At 36.4% G+C, this 20,397-nt stretch overlaps 1 protein-coding gene across 5 annotated transcripts in view; it reads left to right on the top strand.

The window, feature by feature from the left end:
• Positions 1-20,144, top strand: part of LOC109805694 (ABC transporter C family member 12) — a 28,098-nt gene extending 7,954 nt beyond the window's left edge. For 3 of the 5 annotated variants that reach the window (XM_020367868.3, XM_083065311.1, XM_083065312.1), the window contains 23 exons: positions 139-253; positions 336-416; positions 548-572; positions 1,080-1,136; positions 7,850-7,915; positions 8,413-8,487; positions 8,620-8,727; positions 8,851-8,985; positions 9,528-9,634; positions 9,721-9,814; positions 10,691-10,858; positions 10,946-11,086; positions 11,819-12,019; positions 12,118-12,216; positions 12,311-12,463; positions 12,821-13,206; positions 13,461-13,641; positions 13,835-14,158; positions 15,152-15,908; positions 16,647-16,768; positions 16,891-17,136; positions 18,726-19,146; positions 19,814-20,144. In XM_020367868.3, the coding sequence (XP_020223457.1) occupies positions 139-253; positions 336-416; positions 548-572; positions 1,080-1,136; positions 7,850-7,915; positions 8,413-8,487; positions 8,620-8,727; positions 8,851-8,985; positions 9,528-9,634; positions 9,721-9,814; positions 10,691-10,858; positions 10,946-11,086; positions 11,819-12,019; positions 12,118-12,216; positions 12,311-12,463; positions 12,821-13,206; positions 13,461-13,641; positions 13,835-14,158; positions 15,152-15,908; positions 16,647-16,768; positions 16,891-17,136; positions 18,726-19,146; positions 19,814-19,920 (4,169 nt within the window). In that variant the 3' untranslated portion in view covers positions 19,921-20,144. Of the gene's footprint in view, positions 1-138; positions 254-335; positions 417-547; positions 573-632; positions 652-1,079; positions 1,137-7,849; positions 7,916-8,412; positions 8,488-8,619; positions 8,728-8,850; positions 8,986-9,527; positions 9,635-9,720; positions 9,815-10,690; positions 10,859-10,945; positions 11,087-11,818; positions 12,020-12,117; positions 12,217-12,310; positions 12,464-12,820; positions 13,207-13,460; positions 13,642-13,834; positions 14,159-15,151; positions 15,932-16,646; positions 16,769-16,890; positions 17,137-18,725; positions 19,147-19,813 lie in introns of those variants that run through there. The other 2 variants (XM_083065314.1, XM_083065313.1) reach the window with 2 other exon arrangements.
• The last annotated feature ends 253 nt before the right edge of the window (positions 20,145-20,397 follow it).

The raw sequence follows: 20,397 nt of genomic DNA, 5'->3' as shown, positions 1-20,397 counted from the left end.
TTTTGTTATTTTCCCTTTTTGTGCAATGAGGTACTCTTCTGTCCATAGTGGGATAAAGCTTGTGTTGTTGTTTGTTGTTCTAGCTAGTTTCTATCCTTGTAACTCTATTTATTAATGAAGTTTCTGCATTCTTTGTAGGAATATGTTTTGGATGGATAACTCCACTCATGAAACAAGGCTACAGAAAGCCTATAACTGAAAAGGATGTTTGGAAGCTAGATACATGGGATCAAACAGAGACATTAACCAAAAAGTTTGCATTTTTTCTCCCTGCTTACTGTATGAAATTCTTACATCTTGTATATATAATTTGAACTGATTTTTGGTTACTACAGGTTCCAAAACTGTTGGATGTTAGAATTTCGAAGCTCTAACCCATGGTTTTTAAGAGCATTGAACAATAGCCTGGGGAAAAGGTACATATTGACGGTTTTTATAATATTTTGTCTTTCCTGTTAGCTGTTAGTCATTATTTGGACTCTGCAAGATGAACTTAGTATTATTATCGTCTCATTTTTAATTTGATTTGGTTTGAATGTTTGATTAGGTTTTGGTGGGGAGGCCTCTTTAAGGTGAACATTTTGGCCCCTAGTTTTGATCTTTAACTTAATTGCATCAAAGTTCAAACGAATCAGTAAACATTTTCTCATTGTAAGTTACTTCTTCAGATTACGCATGGAGAGGTTTATTTTGTCACCATAATTTAAACTAAAATAAGGTAATTTAAATTGACAAAATCAAAATTAGCTAAGCTTAAGTCAGTTAGCTTACCAAATGAAAGAATGGCAAATGCTACTTGTCAAGAACCAGCATTACCAAAAGCTAAGTAGTTAGTTAAAGGCCTAGGAATGGCCTTATAAATTAAATCATCTCTTGCAAAATCTCTTTGAGCATGAGGATAGTCAATGTACAAGGTGACAGACCTGTTTTCGATATTCTAGTGACCAGCAATCCCATTAGAATTTAACTCATCATGTACGAAACTTGCTTTATATAGATCTATATTATGTGTAGAGTTTTCCAAAACTTGTAGATTAAAAGGCATGTGAAGAACTTATTTTTTTTAATGATATTTGCAGATTGGAAATGATCTTTCTCAGTTTGTGGGACCCATTTTGCTTAATCATCTTCTAGATGTAAGTTTATTTCTCCTTGAAGATAAATTCGATTAATGCAAAAAGGAAATTATATTGGGAAAATTCAAGTCCTTCTCCCATATACACTAGTGATATGGTCATATTAGTGTGAAAAGGGGGGACAACCCTTATCTACAAACGAATTTTGTAGGATTGAACTAGGTCAAAATCTATATTTAGAGAATGAAAATTCCATTCTTTATCTTATGTGCAAAGTGCAATTCCAATTTGAAATTATACATACATGCATAAATATATACATGCAAACACACATACTGACACACATCATTGAGGCAATATTACTACTAAAAATTTTATAAATAAACACTTAAATTGACTAACATTCATATGGTCCATACAAATTTTTATTTAATGTATTGGAAGTCATGTACCGGTGCTTTAAATTTAATAATTTTTGTCATTATATTGTTCACAAAATTTATATCTATGTCAAATTCAACAAAACTCCTTCTATGATGGTTATTCCCTCTCTAACGTGAGATTTCATATTCATTTGACAAGAAAAATTAAAATACTAGATATTAGAAATTTGTATCGGTTTTACTTTGCTTCATCCAAATTTTATCATTTTTTTCATTGACTTTGTAAATTTGAATGTTTGCTAAAACATAGAATCCTTTAAAATCTTATAAATTCTTATGATAAAAATTCTTTAAAATCTAAACTATAAAATCTTGATTATAGAAGTCTTTTTTAAAAAATCTTTTAAGTTATTATATTCTTGTTAACTTGACTCTTTTCTTTTAATACCAAGATAGTCTTTTAAAATCTTAATTCAATACACTCCCTGTCAAATTAAGTATACTGATAAACATAATCATTGTAATAAACCCAACAACACATGCAAACACCGAATATACATGATAAATAAAAGAATGGACATCTAAGAATCAAAATTTTTCAATTCACATGCCTATTTGTTTTGAGATCATATCATCCTTTGATAGAGTCCAAGATGTTCATGGGCCTCTTGACAGCTTGGCCCACTATGACAATAAGGCTCCAAGGAATGGAAGGTCTATACACGTAGGAAGAAGAGAGGTGCAGAATAAACATTGGAATACGAAGGCCGGGTAGTTAGAGGAGAGAGAGAATGAGATCTTTTCGGTTATTTAGTAGCACGAGTTAGAGAGAGGGGGATATGCTGAATCATTTGCTTTTGTGTGGGAATAGAGAAAACCTTGTGGGTTACTCTATTAGGAGCGTTGCTCTGGGACAGGAGAAGATCACTCTTCTGCTGTATTTCTTTTTCTGATATTAATACAATTCTGTCTCGTATTCCTTTTCATTGAGTGTTATTGTCTTCTTTGAATTTGGGTTTCCATCAATTTGGTCCGACCTGCCGGATAAATTCTCTTGAACGGTGAATGCCACCCAAGAGAAGAGGAGGAAAAGGAGAATCGGTGACAATGGAGGCGCGATTGGGAAATGTAGAGGGTGAGCTGGGTTGGGTAGTGACGGCGATAGAAGAAATCCGCAAACAAGCTACACAGCATCAGGCGACGATGGAGTTATTACGAAAACAATCAGAACAACAAACCAAAATGATGGAGATGATGTCTAGAAGCCTTGAGAAGATTCACTTCCATGAAGAAGGGGAAGGTTCAGTTGGTCAACAGCAGGGGTCAGGAGGTCGACCGAGGATACTTGAAGGGGAAGCAATGGAGGAGTTCCGTCAATCAGTGAAAAAGATTGAACTGCCTATGTTCAATGGAGAAGACCCAGCAGGGTGGATCACGAGGGCGGAGATATACTTTCGAGTTCAAGAAACTAGTGAGGTGGTGAAGGTTAGTTTAGCCCAGCTATGTATGGAGGGAGGAACCATACATTTTTTCAACGCACTGTTGAACGACCAAGGAGACCTATCATGGGAGGATTTGAAACGGGAGTTACTGGCTCGTTATGGAGGATTGGGAGAAGGAAGTGTGTTTGAACAACTCACTGCTATACGTCAGAATGGAAGCGTTGATGAGTATATCCAGAAATTCGAATCATTGGTAGCTCAAATACCTAAATTACATGACGAGCAGTATTTTGCGTACTTCATTCATGGTTTACAGGATGAGATAAGGTCACGTTTGAGGAGTATGCATGTGGCAAATCCTTTGACAAGGGGACGAATGATGAATACGGCAAGAGCTGTCGAGATGGAGTTGGCGAATCGTAGCAATAGATGGCAGGGAAGAAATGACACACGTGGAGGAGGAGGATCCCATTTGGGTTATAGAACCCAAACAAGCGTTTCGGGTCGGGTTGGTCCACGGAATGTTGGTGCAGGGGGAGATACCAATGGGCCAGGCCCAAACTCACGTTTAGAAGGAGGGGGTAGAAATAAAATTGGGCAAAGAGATCGAGGTACTAAACACCTAGCGTACCAAGACTTGCTAGACAGGAGACAACGGGGGCTATGCTACAAATGTGGTGGGCCTTATGGCCCATTACACCAATGTCCAATAAAGCAGTTGAGACTCATTTTGGTGGATGACGAATTGCAAGTCGAGTGCGAAAAGGATGAAGAGAAAGTCGAACAGCGAAAAGAAGAAGACAAATCAGAATCTGAAGGCGAATGCAGTTCTATATGGTTGCACGGACTGGAAAAGGAAAGGAATCAGTCGTTGAACACAATGAAGTTGCGCGGTCAGGTGCGAGGAATACCGCTATTCGTCTTGGTGGATAGTGGGGCCACCCACAATTTTATTTCGAAGAAATTAGTGGAGGCAATGGGCTGGTCGTGGGAACCTACCAAGAGTATGAATATTTTGATGGGGGATGGTCATAAATCAGAAACTTCAGGAGTATGCCGTGGTTTGAGGGTGGAAACAACTGCGGGAGAATTTACTGTGGATGCATTTCTGTTTGAATTAGGGGATATTGACATGATTCTGGGCATGTCTTGGCTGGTCTCTTTAGGTGAAATGGTTGTGGATTAGAATAAGCAGAGGATGAAAATTGTGACTCCACAGGGAACCAAGGTGCTGGAGGGTGCGGTGAGGGGAGAACCGTTGTTGGCGTCCTTGAGTGAAACAATTCCACAGGATGAGAAAATAGGAGGTGCAGAGCTGAGTCAAGAGCAACAGGAGGCATTGAATGAGGTTTTAAAAGGGTTTGGAGATGTTTTTGTAGAACCAAAGGGCTTGCCCCCGATACGAGCTAAGGAGCATGCCATCATTCTCAAAGCGGGTCAGGAACCAATTAATGTCAGATCGTATCGCTATCCTTACCACCAGAAAAATGAAATTGAACAACAAGTGAAAGAATTGTTGACTAATGGGCATATCAGACACAGCCAGAGTGAATATTCCAGTCTCGTGATTTTGGTCAAAAAGAAGAACAATCAATGGCGTATGTGTGTGGATTATAGGGCACTTAACAAAGCCACCATTCTGGATAAATTCCCAATACCCGTAATTGAAGAGCTTCTGGATGAATTGCATGGAGCCAGTTTTTTCTCTAAGCTGGATTTGAAGTCGGGATATCATCAAGTTCGCATGAGGAGAGACGATATTCCCAAAACAGCGTTTAGGACTCATGAGGGCCATTATGAATACCTCGTGATGCCTTTCGGGCTCATGAACACACCCTCCACTTTTCAAGCTCTAATGAATGAAGTGTTTCGTGAGAAGTTACGAAGAGGAGTGCTGGTTTTTTTTTACGACATCCTTGTCTACAGTAAAGGCTGGGAAGAACATATGAATCAATTAGGGGCGGTGCTGGGAATTCTGAAACAACACCAGCTTTTTGCGAATAAAGAAAAATGTAACTTTGGCCAAAGAAAAATTGAATATCTGGGTCACATTATCTCAGCTCAAGGAGTGTCCGTAGACCCTACTAAAGTTAGGAGTGTGTTGGAATGGCCTGTACCGAGAAATGTGAGAGGAGTAAGAGGATTTTTCGGTCTCACGGGGTACTATCGAAAACTCATAAGGGATTATGGGAAGGTAGCAAGACCTCTCACTGATTTAACAAAAAAAGACGGGTTCGGATGGAATGAGCAAGCGCAAAGAGCTTTTGAGGAATTAAAGAAGAAGGTCACCACTACACCTGTTCTGGTGCTGCCTAATTTTGAGAAAGAGTTTGAATTAGAATGCGATGCGTCGGGAATGGGGATAGGAGCAATTCTAATGCAAGAACGCAGACCTGTGGCCTATTTCAGCAAGGCACTGGGGGAGAAAAATCTGGCAAAGTCTGCTTATGAAAAAGAGCTCATGGCTGTGGCATTGGCAATTCAGCACTGGCGTCCATACCTCCTTGGGAGGAAATTCAAGGTGTATTCTGATCAGAAGAGTCTTAGACAGCTAATGCAACAAAGGGTGACTACGGGAAGCCAACAAAACTGGTTAGCAAAGTTACTTGGTTACAATTTTGATATAATGTATAAACCAGGGGTGGAAAACAAGGGAGCTGATGCTCTTTCTCGTAGTATGGGAGAAGTGGAATTAAGGGCAATGTCATTTCAACCCATTTGGTTGGATTACAAAGAGCTAATAGCTGAAACTCATGCAGATGATAAATGGAAAAAGGTTATTGATGATTTGAAGCATGGAAGGGAGACATATCCTGACTTTACATATGACCATGGCGTATTACTGTTCAAAGGCAGAGTGGTGATTTCAAGAAAATCTGTGTGGATTCCTCAAATGCTACAGGAATTTCATGAAACGCCAATAGGAGGACACTCGGGTTTCTATAGGACCTATAGAAGGATGGCAACAAATCTATATTGGCAAGGGATGAAAAAAGATATTTGTAAATTTGTACAAGGATGTGATGTGTGTCAGAGACAGAAATACTTGACTACTGCTCCGGGAGGTTTGCTGCAACCTTTGCCAGTGCCAAATCAGATGTGGGAAGATGTTACCCTTGACTTCATCACAGGATTACCTCGATCCAAGGGGTACGAAGCTATACTAGTAGTAGTGGACAGGTTGTCTAAGTATAGTCATTTTATTCCCCTCAAACATCCATACACAGTTAGGACTATTGTGGAAGTGTTTGTGAAGGAAGTTGTCAGGTTGCATGGAATTCCCAATTCGGTGATCAGTGATAGGGACCCCCTGTTTATGAGTTTATTCTGGAAAGAATTTTTCAGGATGCAAGGTACCACCCTAAGGATGAGTACGGCGTACCATCCCCAGTCGGATGGACAAACGGAAGTCGTCAACCGTTGTTTAGAAACCTACTTACGGTGTTTTATCACTGATCAGCCCAAGGGATGGAGTCAATGGTTGCCTTGGGCAGAGTATTGGTACAATACGACGTTTCACGTATCCACAGGAACCACTCCGTTTGAGGCAGTATATGGACATCCACCACCTATGTTAATAAAGAGTGTGCCAGGGGAAGTAAGAGTAGAAGTTGTCCTTAGAGAATTACAAGATCGTGATGAAGCTTTGAGGCAATTGAAAGCACATTTGGTTAGAGCACAGGAGCGGATGAAGAAGCAGGCCGATAAACACCGAATTGAGAGGAGTTTTAAACAAGGTGACATGGTTTTTCTTAAGCTGAAGCAGCATAGACAACACTCTGTGGTTGCAAGAATAAGTCCTAAGTTGAGTGCTAGATATTATGGACCTTTTGAAGTAATTGAAAGGATTGGGGAAGTGGCTTATCGTCTGAAATTATCTCCAGAATCTAGAATACATCCAGTATTTCATGTGTCCTTATTGAAGAAGGCTATTGGGAATTATAAGGCTGAGAGTGGGCTCCCAATGGGATTAGAAGATGATCGTGCAGAACTAATGCAACCAGAATTGGTGCTGGCTTCTCGCAGTTTAATGAAGGGAGGAGACAAAATGAATCAATGGCTGGTGCAGTGGAAAGGGAAGACAGCTGAGGAAGCTACATGGGAAGATGAGATAGCTATTCGTAGTCAGTTTCCTGAGCTCAGTCTCGAGGACAAGACTGTTCTTCAAGAAGGGGGTATTGATAGAGTCCAAGATGTTCATGGGCCTCTTGACAGCTTGGCCCACTATGACAATAAGGCTCCCAAGGAATGGAAGGTCTATACACGTAGGAAGAAGAGAGGTGCAGAATAAACATTGGAATACGAAGGCCGGGTGGTTAGAGGAGAGAGAGAATGAGATCTTTTCGGTTATTTAGTAGCACGAGTTAGAGAGAGGGGGATATGCTGAATCATTTGCTTTTGTGTGGGAATAGAGAAAACCTTGTGGGTTACTCTATTAGGAGCGTTGCTCTGGGACAGGAGAAGATCACTCTTCTGCTGTATTTCTTTTTCTGATATTAATACAATTCAGTCTCGTATTCCTTTTCATTGAGTGTTATTGTCTTCTTTGAATTTGGGTTTCCATCATCCTTCACTATAGAGAAAAATATTATGAACAAAAATACAAATGAATATTGAGTTCAATTTCAAACACATACTGGAATGTCTTGCAAACAGTAATTTCCTGATCAAAGGCATTTGACTTCAATTTACATAATTACATATTTGACCACAAATAAAACATTATCGCAACTAAGTAACTTTAAACTTACTTAAATCTAATCTTGACCATTCATGTATGATTAAATGGTCAAGATTAGTTCTAAACACAATCTTATCTACTTCATATATGTGTGTTGCCCTTTTTAAATAATTTTGTTATGTTTATGATTTCACTTCTACAAGTATGTTTTTATGTAGTTCTTGTTCTAGCTAAATGATCATTTTTTACACTTATGCTCAATGGCAGTCAATGCAAAGAGGAGATCCATCTTGGATTGGTTACATATACGCCTTCTCTATATTTGTTGGAGTGGTATGGCTCCTGTCTCTTATAAGAGTTTTACTACAATGCAAAACTCGTTTTAAGGGTTTTACACTATATGAGTAGCCTGAGTACATACTTTTCAAATATGTTGGACTAAATAGAAAGCCTTTTGGTATGTGTTCTCTAGCATGCCTCAAAATAATCAAATAGTCTGCTATAATTTCAAAACAAAAGATTAATTAGTAATTACCCTTATCTTCTCATGCTAGTTTTTATTTTAATATGAAAATAATTCATCCAAAATTCATATTTCCACTCTTGTTTTTTCTGTGGCCATCATTTTTCCCATGGCACTTATTAGGATTAGAACTGTCCCTGAATAAGTGACTTATACAAATATCTTTAATGCATGAAGAATGATAGAGGAGAATATATCTTTTTCTCACAAAAGATAGAGTTTGTTTTTAATATTAAAACTTTTTCATTACATTTGATAGCATTTAGTAACATGAAGAACAATTAACGGGTGGTTAAACTCTTTTCAGACAGTTGGTGTTCTTTGTGAAGCACAGTATTTCCAGAATGTTATGCGTGTTGGTTTTCGGCTTAGATCAACCTTGGTATGTTGTCTCTTTCTCTTAAGCGTCCAGCTATCCAATTCATCCAATATAGAAAGCCCTAAATAAACTGGCTTATCTTAATTATTTTATCTATCAACACATTTTACCTGATGTAATCATGCCTAATTATAGGTGGCTGCTATATTTAGAAAATCTTTAAGGCTAACTAACGATGGTCGAAAGCGATTCGCATCTGGGAAGCTTATGAATATGATAACAACAGATGCCAATGCATTACAGGTTCATTTTCTTCTTGTACTGAATATTCATGTCCACTTATTTACTGAAATTTTACTTTGATTTGGAGTGTCAAATGCTCGCTTGGTATAAACCTTATTGCTAATGTTCCTTTACAATGTGTAGCAAATTTGTCAACAACTTCATGGACTATGGTCAGCACCATTCCGTATCACTGTAGCTATGGTTCTCCTATACCAGCAACTAGGTGTTGCTTCACTTATTGGATCATTAATGCTAGTTCTTATTATCCCACTGCAGGTATAAGTTTTTTCTTTTCTTTTATAGATTGCAGATACGTGTATGGTTTTTGCTGTCTGAAAGACAAATATTTGAAAGGAAAGAACCTTGAGAGAATCCTTTTCTAGCAGCACTTGATATCTCTCTATTCTTTGTGATGTACATTATGGTACATATAAAATATTTTGAATAATCTTGTTATTGACGTGAAGTATCCACTGGTTTTGCCGATGAGTAGAGACTAACCTCTATTAGGAAGTTTGGTTAGCCACTTTTAGTGTCGTATTTCTTCCCAACAACATTTTTCTTATCCACAAGACTCGAACTGATTACTTATTGGTATGGTACATATATATTATGATACATTGATACCTATTGGTGAGAAAGCTAAAATTCAGTTAGTTTTGAAAAAGAGAGCAAATGTTTGAGAGTTTTGAAGTTAGTACAAGTTGAAGCTTGTATATTTGGCATCTTGTTCATTTTCTAAATGATAACTATTCTCTTTTATTTTATAAGTTTTGATACAATGAATAAATAAATAAATTTATTGTTTTCGAGAGCAGACATTTGTGATTAGCAAAATGCGAAAACTGACAAAGGAAGGACTGCAACAGACCGACAAAAGGGTTGGTCTCATGAATGAAATTCTGGCTGCCATGGATACCGTAAAGTATGAATACTTTAAAAATGTCTACTTAGAACATGCGAGCTCAGATTGTGTTTTAACAGGTTTTATGATATGCTGATATGATTCAGATGTTATGCATGGGAAACAAGCTTTCAATCTAGAATTCTAAGCATAAGAGATGACGAGCTATCATGGTTCCGCAAAGCCCAGCTACTATATGCTGTATGAGCCTTGAAACTATTTTAGAATTTAGTGTTTCCATGTTGTTTTCATTATCCAGTCTCTGAATCTGATTCACGGTGACAGTTAATGGATTTGAGATTAATCATCTTTCATGGATTCTGTATTAAGAGCATTGGGCTATTTTTCATTTACAATAATTGGAAAAACTACATACTATTTTCTCTATGTAAAAGTAGCACAAGATTGATGACTAACAAGGTCGATAAGTACATTCAAATTTAATATATTTTAACCTATCAGTATAAAATTGTTTTCAAGGAAAAAGGTCACATGGTATGATATAAGAAAATGAATTTCCAAGATAAGAAGTCTTCACTGTTATGTTGCTAGACATCTTTTGTGTAATGATATTTGTATCCTCTTTACATTTGTATGGACTTTATCAAGGAAGAATGTGAAAGCATATGACAGTGTTTCTTAAGGTTGATATATGTGGCAATACATGGTATTTATTCCTATATATGGGGCTAATTTGAAGGATATTCTGTCACCATTCATGAAATTCCAGGCTTGTATAATCTTGCAATCTCACACAAAAATCAAAGATTGTCTATAAGTGTCAAAAGTTCTGTTGTCAGCACTAGTATACTTAATTGATGTAACATGCTCATTTGACCCACAACACTTGCATAAATGGTTTAAACATCAATGAAGTTTTTTTTATTTGAATTTAGTATCAGTTTGTGCTTTTGGGGAGATATTTCCTCTAAGTCTCTAACATATACAATCTTATTTCTACATGTGCATGTGATACTTAACAATTTATTAGAATGCTTTTAAACATTTTCTGACAGAAATTCTCCTAGATTATGAAATTTTATAGCTTTCTTCCTAACTAATTGTCTTCTGTTGCAGCTTAACACTTTCATACTAAACAGCATCCCCGTTCTTGTGACGGTGACCTCATTTGGAATGTTTACTTTACTGGGTGGAGAATTGACACCTGCAAGGGCATTTACCTCATTATCTCTGTTTTCCGTTTTGCGCTTTCCTTTAAATATGCTACCAAACTTACTAAGTCAGGTTGTAATTGTCCCTAGTCACTTTCAGTTAACACTTATTTTAGTTTGTGATGTCAAATTATTCCTTACTGATTGTCTTTTCTGACAGGTAGCAAATGCAAATGTCTCATTGCAACGTCTGGAGGAACTGTTCTTAGCTGAGGAGAGAAATTTAAAACAAAATCCACCTATTGAACCTGGACTGCCAGCCATCTCAATTAAAAATGGATACTTTTCATGGGATCCTAAGGTCAATTTAATGATCCTTGGTGAACAGCTACTATTTTGTTAAATCTGTCATAATTTTTTTGGTTTTTATATGGGGGATCACATTTTATTGCATTTCAATTTTCAAAACTAAAAGGCACACATATTTTTACGTGATACAATTCTCCACAATCGCCTTCAACACCAATGGCTTAGATTTATGTTCAAAGAAACCATTTTGTTTCTACTCTCTAGTATTGAAAATATTTCATGCCATGAAAGTGGCTCTCTCAGTCTTACATGGGTCACTGGCTTAGCAATGCTGAAGTGTTTCAGCTAACGGCAACATTATTATAGATAAATTACTAATAGCCCACATTTTGATTTGAGTTTTTCTAGATGGTTGCATGTTAGTATGTTAATCAGAATAATAATCAACAGAAGATTACAGAATGTTAATCAATAATCAATTTTCAATTTAAAGGAAACTAACTTTATAGAGTGCTACTGCTACATACAACCATGTCAGGTTATGTTACGAGAAACTTTGATTAGGCTTCCCTCTTTCTTCCACCAACCCCTAAACTTTCAATATAAGCCAAATCTAGGTCAATTGGAATAATGATATTAATATTCTTTGTAGGTTTTAGATGACCATGCTTTTGCCTTTGATGAATGTGATGCTATAATTTCCATTTTTACGGATACATTTCATAATTTCAATTTTAATAATGCATAATTTAATTTATGTATGAAAAATGTATTCAATTCACAGGACGAAAAGCCGACATTATCAAATATCAATGTGGAAATACCAGTTGGCAGCTTAGTTGCAATCATTGGCGGTACTGGAGAAGGCAAGACATCACTTATTTCAGCAATGATTGGAGAGCTACCTCCTTTAGCTGATGGAAATGCTACAATCAGAGGCACTGTTGCTTATGTTCCTCAGATTTCATGGATTTACAATGCCACAGTGAGTTGCAGCCTGTTATGAATATTGTTTTTGCATTTTGTTAGACTACATGTGAAAAAATACTACCATTTTTCATTATCAATGATTTCTTTACTCAGGTACGTGAAAATATACTATTTGGATCAAAATTTGAATATGAACGATATCGGAAGGTCATTGATGCCACTGCATTACAGCATGATATCAACTTGCTACCTGTAAGATTGTTTATAAAATTTCATCTTCTCTATTGCTTCTCGTAACAAATACATTTTTTTTTCTTTTATAATTATCTCATTTTTATCTTTTCAGGGACGTGATTTTACGGAGATTGGAGAAAGAGGAGTAAATATTAGTGGTGGACAAAAGCAAAGAGTTTCCCTAGCTAGGGCTGTATACTCAAATTCCGATGTATATATATTTGATGATCCTCTGAGTGCTCTTGATGCTCATATTGCTCAAGAGGTATCATTCTTATGTCTTATCAAGCTCTAGAACACTAGTCCTTCTTATGATATAAATACCATCTATGAAGGCAAGGGTACATTGGTTCAAATTAAAATATAATTTCCATCCTTAACAAGTATCATTGACATTGATGCAAATTGTCAATATAATATGAGCATGAATCAAATCCAACTGTTTCTTATTATTAAAAATTAATACAAGAAATGTCTGGTCACTTAGTACATCATTAATTATCCTTTGTTCTATAGTATAAATTTTTAAATTTTAGTTATTATCATTAATTGTTGACAATTTAAAAATGTAAACTATCTATGATCATAGTTCATATATAGCCTGATTTGCAATTACCTTCAGGTTTTCAGGAACTGTATAAAGGAAGAGCTGCGAGGAAAAACCAGGGTTCTTGTCACCAACCAGCTACATTTTCTCCCTCAGGTGGATAAAATCATTCTGGTTAATGAAGGCATGATTAAGGAGCAGGGAACCTTTGAGGAGTTGTCGAAAAGTGGGCTTCTATTTCAGAAACTGATGGAAAATGCGGGGAAAATGGAACAACAAACAGATAATAGCAAAGATACAGCTAGTCATGACAAGGCTAATGATTTACCCTTGAATAATGAAGCAATTGTGGAATTACCGAATGATGCAAGTTATGAGAAGAAAGGAAAATTGCGAAAATCAGTACTCATTAAGCAAGAAGAGAGGGAGACAGGCGTGGTTAGCTGGAAAGTTATAATGCGGTAAGATTGTCGTGGAACCTCATATATGGATGAATATTTTTCCTTTGAGTTGTTAAGAAAAATTGAATAAGATGATTTTGATTGTCAAATGATCAGAATTATGAACACATGGTATTCCCTCCATTAAATTAACAAAATGTTGATTTTTCTCTTTTCTTGTTTCCTTTTGGCCTTATTTGCACATTTTTTCTGCTTGAATGAAATTAGTTGCTCTAGTTTCGTCGTGACTTGTAATTATAAATCCAAATTTACAGGTACAAATCTGCACTTGGAGGACTGTGGGTAGTTTCCATACTCTTTGCTTGCTATACATTAACTGAAGTTCTTCGAATTTCAAGTAGCACGTGGTTAAGTGTCTGGACATCTCAAGATTCCACTGCAGATTATGATCCGGGATATTTTCTTTTTATCTATGCACTATTCTCATTTGGACAGGTAATTTTGCAATGAGTCTCTAACATTTGTATCTTTTCGGTTCTCATGTACTTCCAAAATGCAATGTTAAATTTTCTGCTTGGTACTTTGATCATTTGGGAATTGGCATAAAGAAAATGTTCATCATTCAACAAGCTATCTGACTTGTCTTAGGGAAAATGAAATGAATATTTCCTTTGCTGCATTCATGCAGGTTTCGGTGGCACTTGCAAACTCTTACTGGTTGATTATTTCAAGTCTTCGTGCTGCCAAAAGACTGCACGATGCAATGCTGGATAAAATCCTCCGGGCTCCTATGGTATTCTTCCAAACTAATCCGGTTGGCCGAATAATTAATAGGTTTGCAAAAGATATGGGAGATATAGATACCAATGTTTTCAATTTGGTGAACATGTGTTTGGGGCAAGTCTGGCAACTACTTTCAACATTTGTTCTTATAGGTACTGTCAGCCCCATTTCCCTGTGGGCCATAATGCCACTTCTGATCTTCTTTTATGCAGCTTATATATATTACCAGGTATGCTCTATATCTTGCCCTTAGTTTTTGAGCTGTCTCATTATAAATAATTCAAATGCCAAGTAGGTTTGATTTACTTTTGTATTATGGATTCTCTTGAAATTTGGATCAGTGGAAATAAAGATGTTTCCATTTTATTTTCATAGGGGGATGAATAATAACTAAATAATGGATAAGTATAAATATTATGTGGGCATAATACATTTTTCAGAAAAATTTACACCTTGATTTAAGATTTTCTTTTGGTCAAAGTCCAAGTTAGGAGCATTGCCATTGAGGTGATCAGGATTAACTATATATCCATCTGGGATCCGGATTCTCTGACTTTGGGGAAATAAAGTTATGGTAACTTAATACATCTCAACCGTTAAATGTATAAAAATAAATCAGATTGTGACACGTGTACAATATATATTTTAACTTAAATGTACACGTGTCACAATTTGATCATTTATTACAAATCTAACGGTTGAAATGTATTAAGTTACCCTAACTTTCCCTCCACAAAGTCAAGGGATCCATTTCCATCCATCTGGTTAGAATTTAGTATTATGTTGCAGTATATACTACAATAGAAATCTTCCACATATATGGAGATAGAAGTCCCTCTATATCAACTGAACTTTTTTCATATGCAGTTTATAGTCTCCTAATTTCATAATTGAATCACAGTAACATTATCCTAGTTAGGTTCTTTGTCATGATAAAAGCCTGCTTCCTATGCACCCTACTTCATACTCTATTTTTGCAATACTGTTATTCTATGTTAAAAAAATTAAAGATAATAATTTCTAAACTGAAAGAAAATTTATCAACAAGGAACAAGTTACTAATCAACATAATGCATGTGTCAAAACGGTGTTCAAGTGAAGGTGTGCCGATAAAAAGCACCTTTCTGGAAAGAAACACCAGCAGTGTTTATTATGTTTTAGTTGATACTATGTTGTCATGGTTTGAGGAATTGATCTTTTCTATTAACATCTTGCCTGACAGAGCACGGCTCGAGAGGTGAAGCGCATGGATTCCATTACAAGATCTCCTGTTTATGCTCATTTTGGTGAATCGCTGAATGGTTTGTCAAGCATTCGTGCTTATAAAGCATATGACAGAATGTCACACATTAATGGAAAATTCATGGACAACAACATCAGATTTACTCTTGTGAATATAAGTTCAAATCGGTGGCTCACCATAAGGCTAGAAACATTAGGAGGCCTCATGATTTGGTTGATTGCAACATCTGCTGTCTTGCAGAATGGAAGAGCTGCAAACCAGGCCATGTTTGCATCTACAATGGGTTTACTTCTCAGTTATACTTTGAACATAACAAATCTCTTAAGTGGTGTCCTCAGACAAGCAAGTAGAGCTGAAAACAGTTTAAATGCTGTTGAGCGTGTCGACACGTATATAAATCTAGAAACTGAGGCTCCAGGTGTCATTGAGACGAACCGTCCGCCACCAGGATGGCCAACATCAGGATCAATTGAGTTTGAGGATGTTGTTCTGAGATACCGGCCTGAACTTCCTCCAGTGCTGCATGGATTATCCTTTACAGTACCTCCAACTGAGAAGATAGGAGTTGTTGGAAGAACTGGTGCAGGAAAGTCTAGCATGCTTAATGCATTATTCCGGATTGTAGAGCTACAGAAAGGAAGAATCATTATTGATGGTTGTGATATTTCTACATTTGGACTAGCAGATCTACGAAAAGTTCTTACTATCATACCACAATCTCCAGTTCTTTTCTCTGGTATGTTCCATGAACAGAAATAGTGTTCTATGTAAGATGTAGATTATCAATATGAGTGTGATTTTAATCCACTTTAAGTAAATTTTTATATTGTGATTGAAGTCAAATTGCGGGCCAATCCAGACCACAGTTACAGGTGATATCACGAAGCATCAAGTGAATGAGATTTGAAACCTTAATTGTGAGTGTAAAAGGTATTTACACAATCATCCAATCATGTATTATCCAAATTATTAGAAAAAGGAATTTTCAAGTGGTTGTTCTCAGAATCAACCTATTCTAATAATGTGTCAATAAATGATTGGATGATAGTCTAAAAAAATTTTGGCATTGGATCAATATTAAATCAATGAATTATTTCTAGCCTAACTTCCAGATAAGCCTGGTCATTGGTGCCTTTATTTTGTTTCATAGATAAAAGATAAAAAATAAAAATAAAAAGAGAGAGAGAGAGAGAGAGAGAGAGAGAGAGAGAAACTGGAAACCATGATTATTGTTCATTTTGAGACCTGCATGTCAATTATCAGTGAATTAGAATTAAATTTTGAAGAATTGTTTGCATTAGCAAACTGTCAGTCAGAAAGTGTTCTCTTTCTTGACCGTATGAGAATATAGGAATTAAGACATATTATTATCAATAATTGTACTATTTTAAATTTCCATTTAGTTGTGAATAAACATTGTTTATTACCTTCAGTAAGACTTCTCCCTTCTAAATAACATCATTGTTTCTCTTAGGAACTGTTCGTTTCAATCTTGATCCATTTAATGAACACAATGATGCTGATCTATGGGAAGCGTTAGAAAGGGCGCATTTGAAGGACGTATTAAGAAGAAATTCATTTGGTCTAGATGCTCAGGTACACATATTATGGTACAATTTTATTAATACCTTTATAAGATTGAATTTTTCTAGAGAGTTTTTTAAATCATCAATTGATAAGATGAAATATGACAAGGTAATCTCTTGTACTGAATTAAGGTGTCAGAGGGAGGAGACAATTTCAGTGTTGGACAGAGGCAACTGTTAAGTTTAGCTAGAGCGTTGCTACGAAGATCAAAGGTTCTTGTTCTGGATGAAGCCACTGCTGCTGTTGATGTTAGAACTGATGCCCTTATACAGAAAACTATTAGACAAGAATTTCAGTCCTGCACAATGCTTATTATTGCACACAGACTAAACACAATAATTGACTGTAATCAGATTCTGTTGCTCGATTCTGGCCGGGTATGTCCAAGTAGCATGATTTACAAATATTTAATTCTTTCATGCAGCAATTATCATAGTGCTATAAGACCAAGAAGAACAATGTATATAAGAATTGGATAAACTATACTTTTCCTCATCAGTGTTATCAAATAACCGTTATGGCGGCGCCATAACGGGGCCATAACGGCGTGGCGGCGGCGGCCGCAATCCGTTATGGCGGATTAGGGTGAAAATGGCGGGGTTCCGCCATTTTGGAGATGGCGGCCCGTGGCGGCCGTTATGGCGGGTCTGGCGTGGCGGTCCGTGGCGGACATGGCGGACATGGCGCCGTTATTGGGCCTTTTTTTTTTTTGTTTTTCGTTTTGGGCCGGGTTTGTTTCCGGGTTGGGCACCCAACAGATGATTTAGGGCATTAGAAACCCTAAATCACTTCCCTTTCGTGCAAACCTCCCCCCCCACGCAACTGCTCCGACTCCACGCCGCATCTGCCACCGTCGCCGACGACGCAACCGCCACCGACACCGACGCAGCCTCCGACGCAGCCGCCACCGTCGCAGCCTCCGACGCAGCCGCCACCATCACGTAACCTTCGCTAGCATCACTGTCGCGCAAACCTCTGCCACCACCATAACCTCCGCCACCACCGCAGCTGCCTCCGCGCACGCCACCCTAGCCTCCCCGCGAGCCACCACCACCTCCGCCGTCACCTCTGCACGCCACCGTGACCTCTGACAGCACCACCGTGACTTTCCGACAAGATTTTCTTCCCCCTCCTTTGCTATTTTTTAACATTGTTGCTTTGTTTTGATGGCTGTTTTTGTTTATGTTTATGTTTCTTAATGTGGCTGTGTTTGTTATTTTTCTGCTTTTGCATCATATTATATATATATATATATATATATTTTTTTTTTTTTTTTTTGTCCGCCATGATGTCCGCCATAGACCGCCATGGCATCCGCCATGGCAATATGGCACTTAAAGGTCGTTGCCGCCATCCGCCGTATAACCTTATTGATAACCTTGTTCCTCATTATACATGACATGACACTTGTTTTTAATTTGGTCCCCATACATAAAGTTTCTAATTCAGTTCTCATTTTGAATGCTGTCCTCACTGTCTACTGTCGTTATTACAATTTCAGATTGGTATGGAGTTACGATGAAGTATAAGAACCACTCTGAACATGATTCAATGGTGTAGGAATCGAAATATAATATTTTTAGTTCCTACACAGGACACCTATCTTTAGTTTGGTCCTTATAGTCCTATACTTCATTGTATAAGGACCAACCTGGAAATGAGTAACATTGATGGACTTGATATATATATAGAGAGAGGGAGAGTTTAATGGTTATGCACTTACAGAATAAACACTTCTACACTATTAACCAATCACAAATTGCCATTAATATGACTTTTTATTTATTTATTATAAAATTCAATAAACTTAACATACGTGATAATTTATAATTGGATAATAATGTAAAATTATTTTACATTGTCGGTGCATAACCTATTTTCTCATATATATATATATATATATAAATTTGTATGCATGTATGTATATAATCCAATACTAAGATTCATCTTCCTCTATGCTTTTCAGGTTCTTGAATATAGTTCACCAGAGGAACTCTTGCAAAATGAAGGAACTGCTTTCTACAAGATGGTGCAAAGTACTGGACCCGCAAATGCTCAATATTTATGCAGCCTAGTATTTGGAAGGACAGAGAACAACTCTAATGAATATAACAAGGAGTTGGAAAGCAAAATGAGACAGTTGGCTTCTACTCATTGGACTGCTGCTACACAGTTTGCCATAGGTGCTACACTTTCTTCATTACACCATCACCTTCAAAAGCCAAATGGTGAAGAAGGTGAAGATTTTCTTGATAAAACAAAGGATGCAGTTACAACACTCCAAGAAGTTCTAGAGGGGAAGCATGATGAATCCATAGAAGAGACACTGAATAAATACCAAATTCCTACAGATAGATGGTGGTCTACTCTCTACAAAGTTGTTGAAGGTAAACATAATAATGATATGAAAAGAATCCTGATAGCTCACATGGAAACATAATGTGTCATTTTTCATGGCAAGTATTCATGTTTCCTTTTCATATATAATTCATGGAGTTTGAGTTGGCATCAATCACTTAGGAGACTTATTTGGATAAAATTTTCAAAAAGAGAAAAAAAATAAGATGAAGCGAATTGAAATTCCCAAGTTAAAATCAATTTATGCACTTTTACACTAATAAATCTCTTTAATCTAACTTCTTCAAAAGCTAAGGAATGTAAGTTGACTTTAACTTATGAAACAAGTTTAATTTATTTTGCTTTTTGTTTTCGTCTCTTGTAAGTAATTAGTGAGAAGCTTGTATAAACAAGGTTATACAATTTAACAAAGAGATTAAATATTTGGAGTTTCACACACATGTATTTGTTGGTACAGCAGTTTATCCATCAAACTTATACAAAATTGAACCTGTAATCATAAAATTCAATAATTGAATTAATATAAAGTGATGGTTTTGGCAATAATGTTTCTGCAACTAATAGTCCTTTCTCCTTTCTCTACTAGGCTGTCCCTATTTTGAGGTATTATAGTAAAGTTATACTTGCTAGTTTATTTTAAACTACTATGTTATGCCTCTAAATTTTTGCTGATTCTATATTCAATTTTTCCACCAGGTCTTGCTGGTCTTGCTGTCTTGAAGAGGTTGCCTCTAGACAACAGTCAACAAGAGGAATATGATTTTGAAGGAAGGTCTTTTGATAACATACATCTTGAGATGTAGAGAGGAGTTTGCAATCAAATCTTAGAGGGAGGATAATAACAATATTAGATTCTTTAGAATTTTTCCCCTCTTACACCATTTTCCTCTGTGTGTTTTAACATTTTCTCTATGTTAATAGGGTTACCAAGTTATCCATATTTTTATTTTGGTACAAATTGTAAATATTCTTCACAAGACATTCCTATTCAAGTAGAATATTTCTACCTCAACCAGGTAGAACCAAATTATCCATGTTCAGTATAAATTATTGTAACTTGCACCGGCCTAGGTTATTTTAAATTTTACATATTACTTTAAGTTTTTAATTTGATAAACAAATATTTAACACGTATAAGTCTGAATTAATTTTTATGTTATTTTCAAAATATAATATTAAAAACATATTATAAAACTTTTTAATGGAGAAAAAATAAAACTATAATTGAGTCACATCAAACGAATTAGTAGCTTAGATAGTAATTGTCTTATTGGACCTTT

This window comes from Cajanus cajan, chromosome 10 (genome assembly GCF_000230855.2).
Source record: "Cajanus cajan strain Asha chromosome 10, NIPB_CcT2T_4, whole genome shotgun sequence".
NCBI lineage: Eukaryota > Viridiplantae > Streptophyta > Magnoliopsida > Fabales > Fabaceae > Cajanus > Cajanus cajan.
Note: the sequence above shows the minus strand (reverse complement) of the source record. Positions and strands in the feature narration are given on the sequence as shown.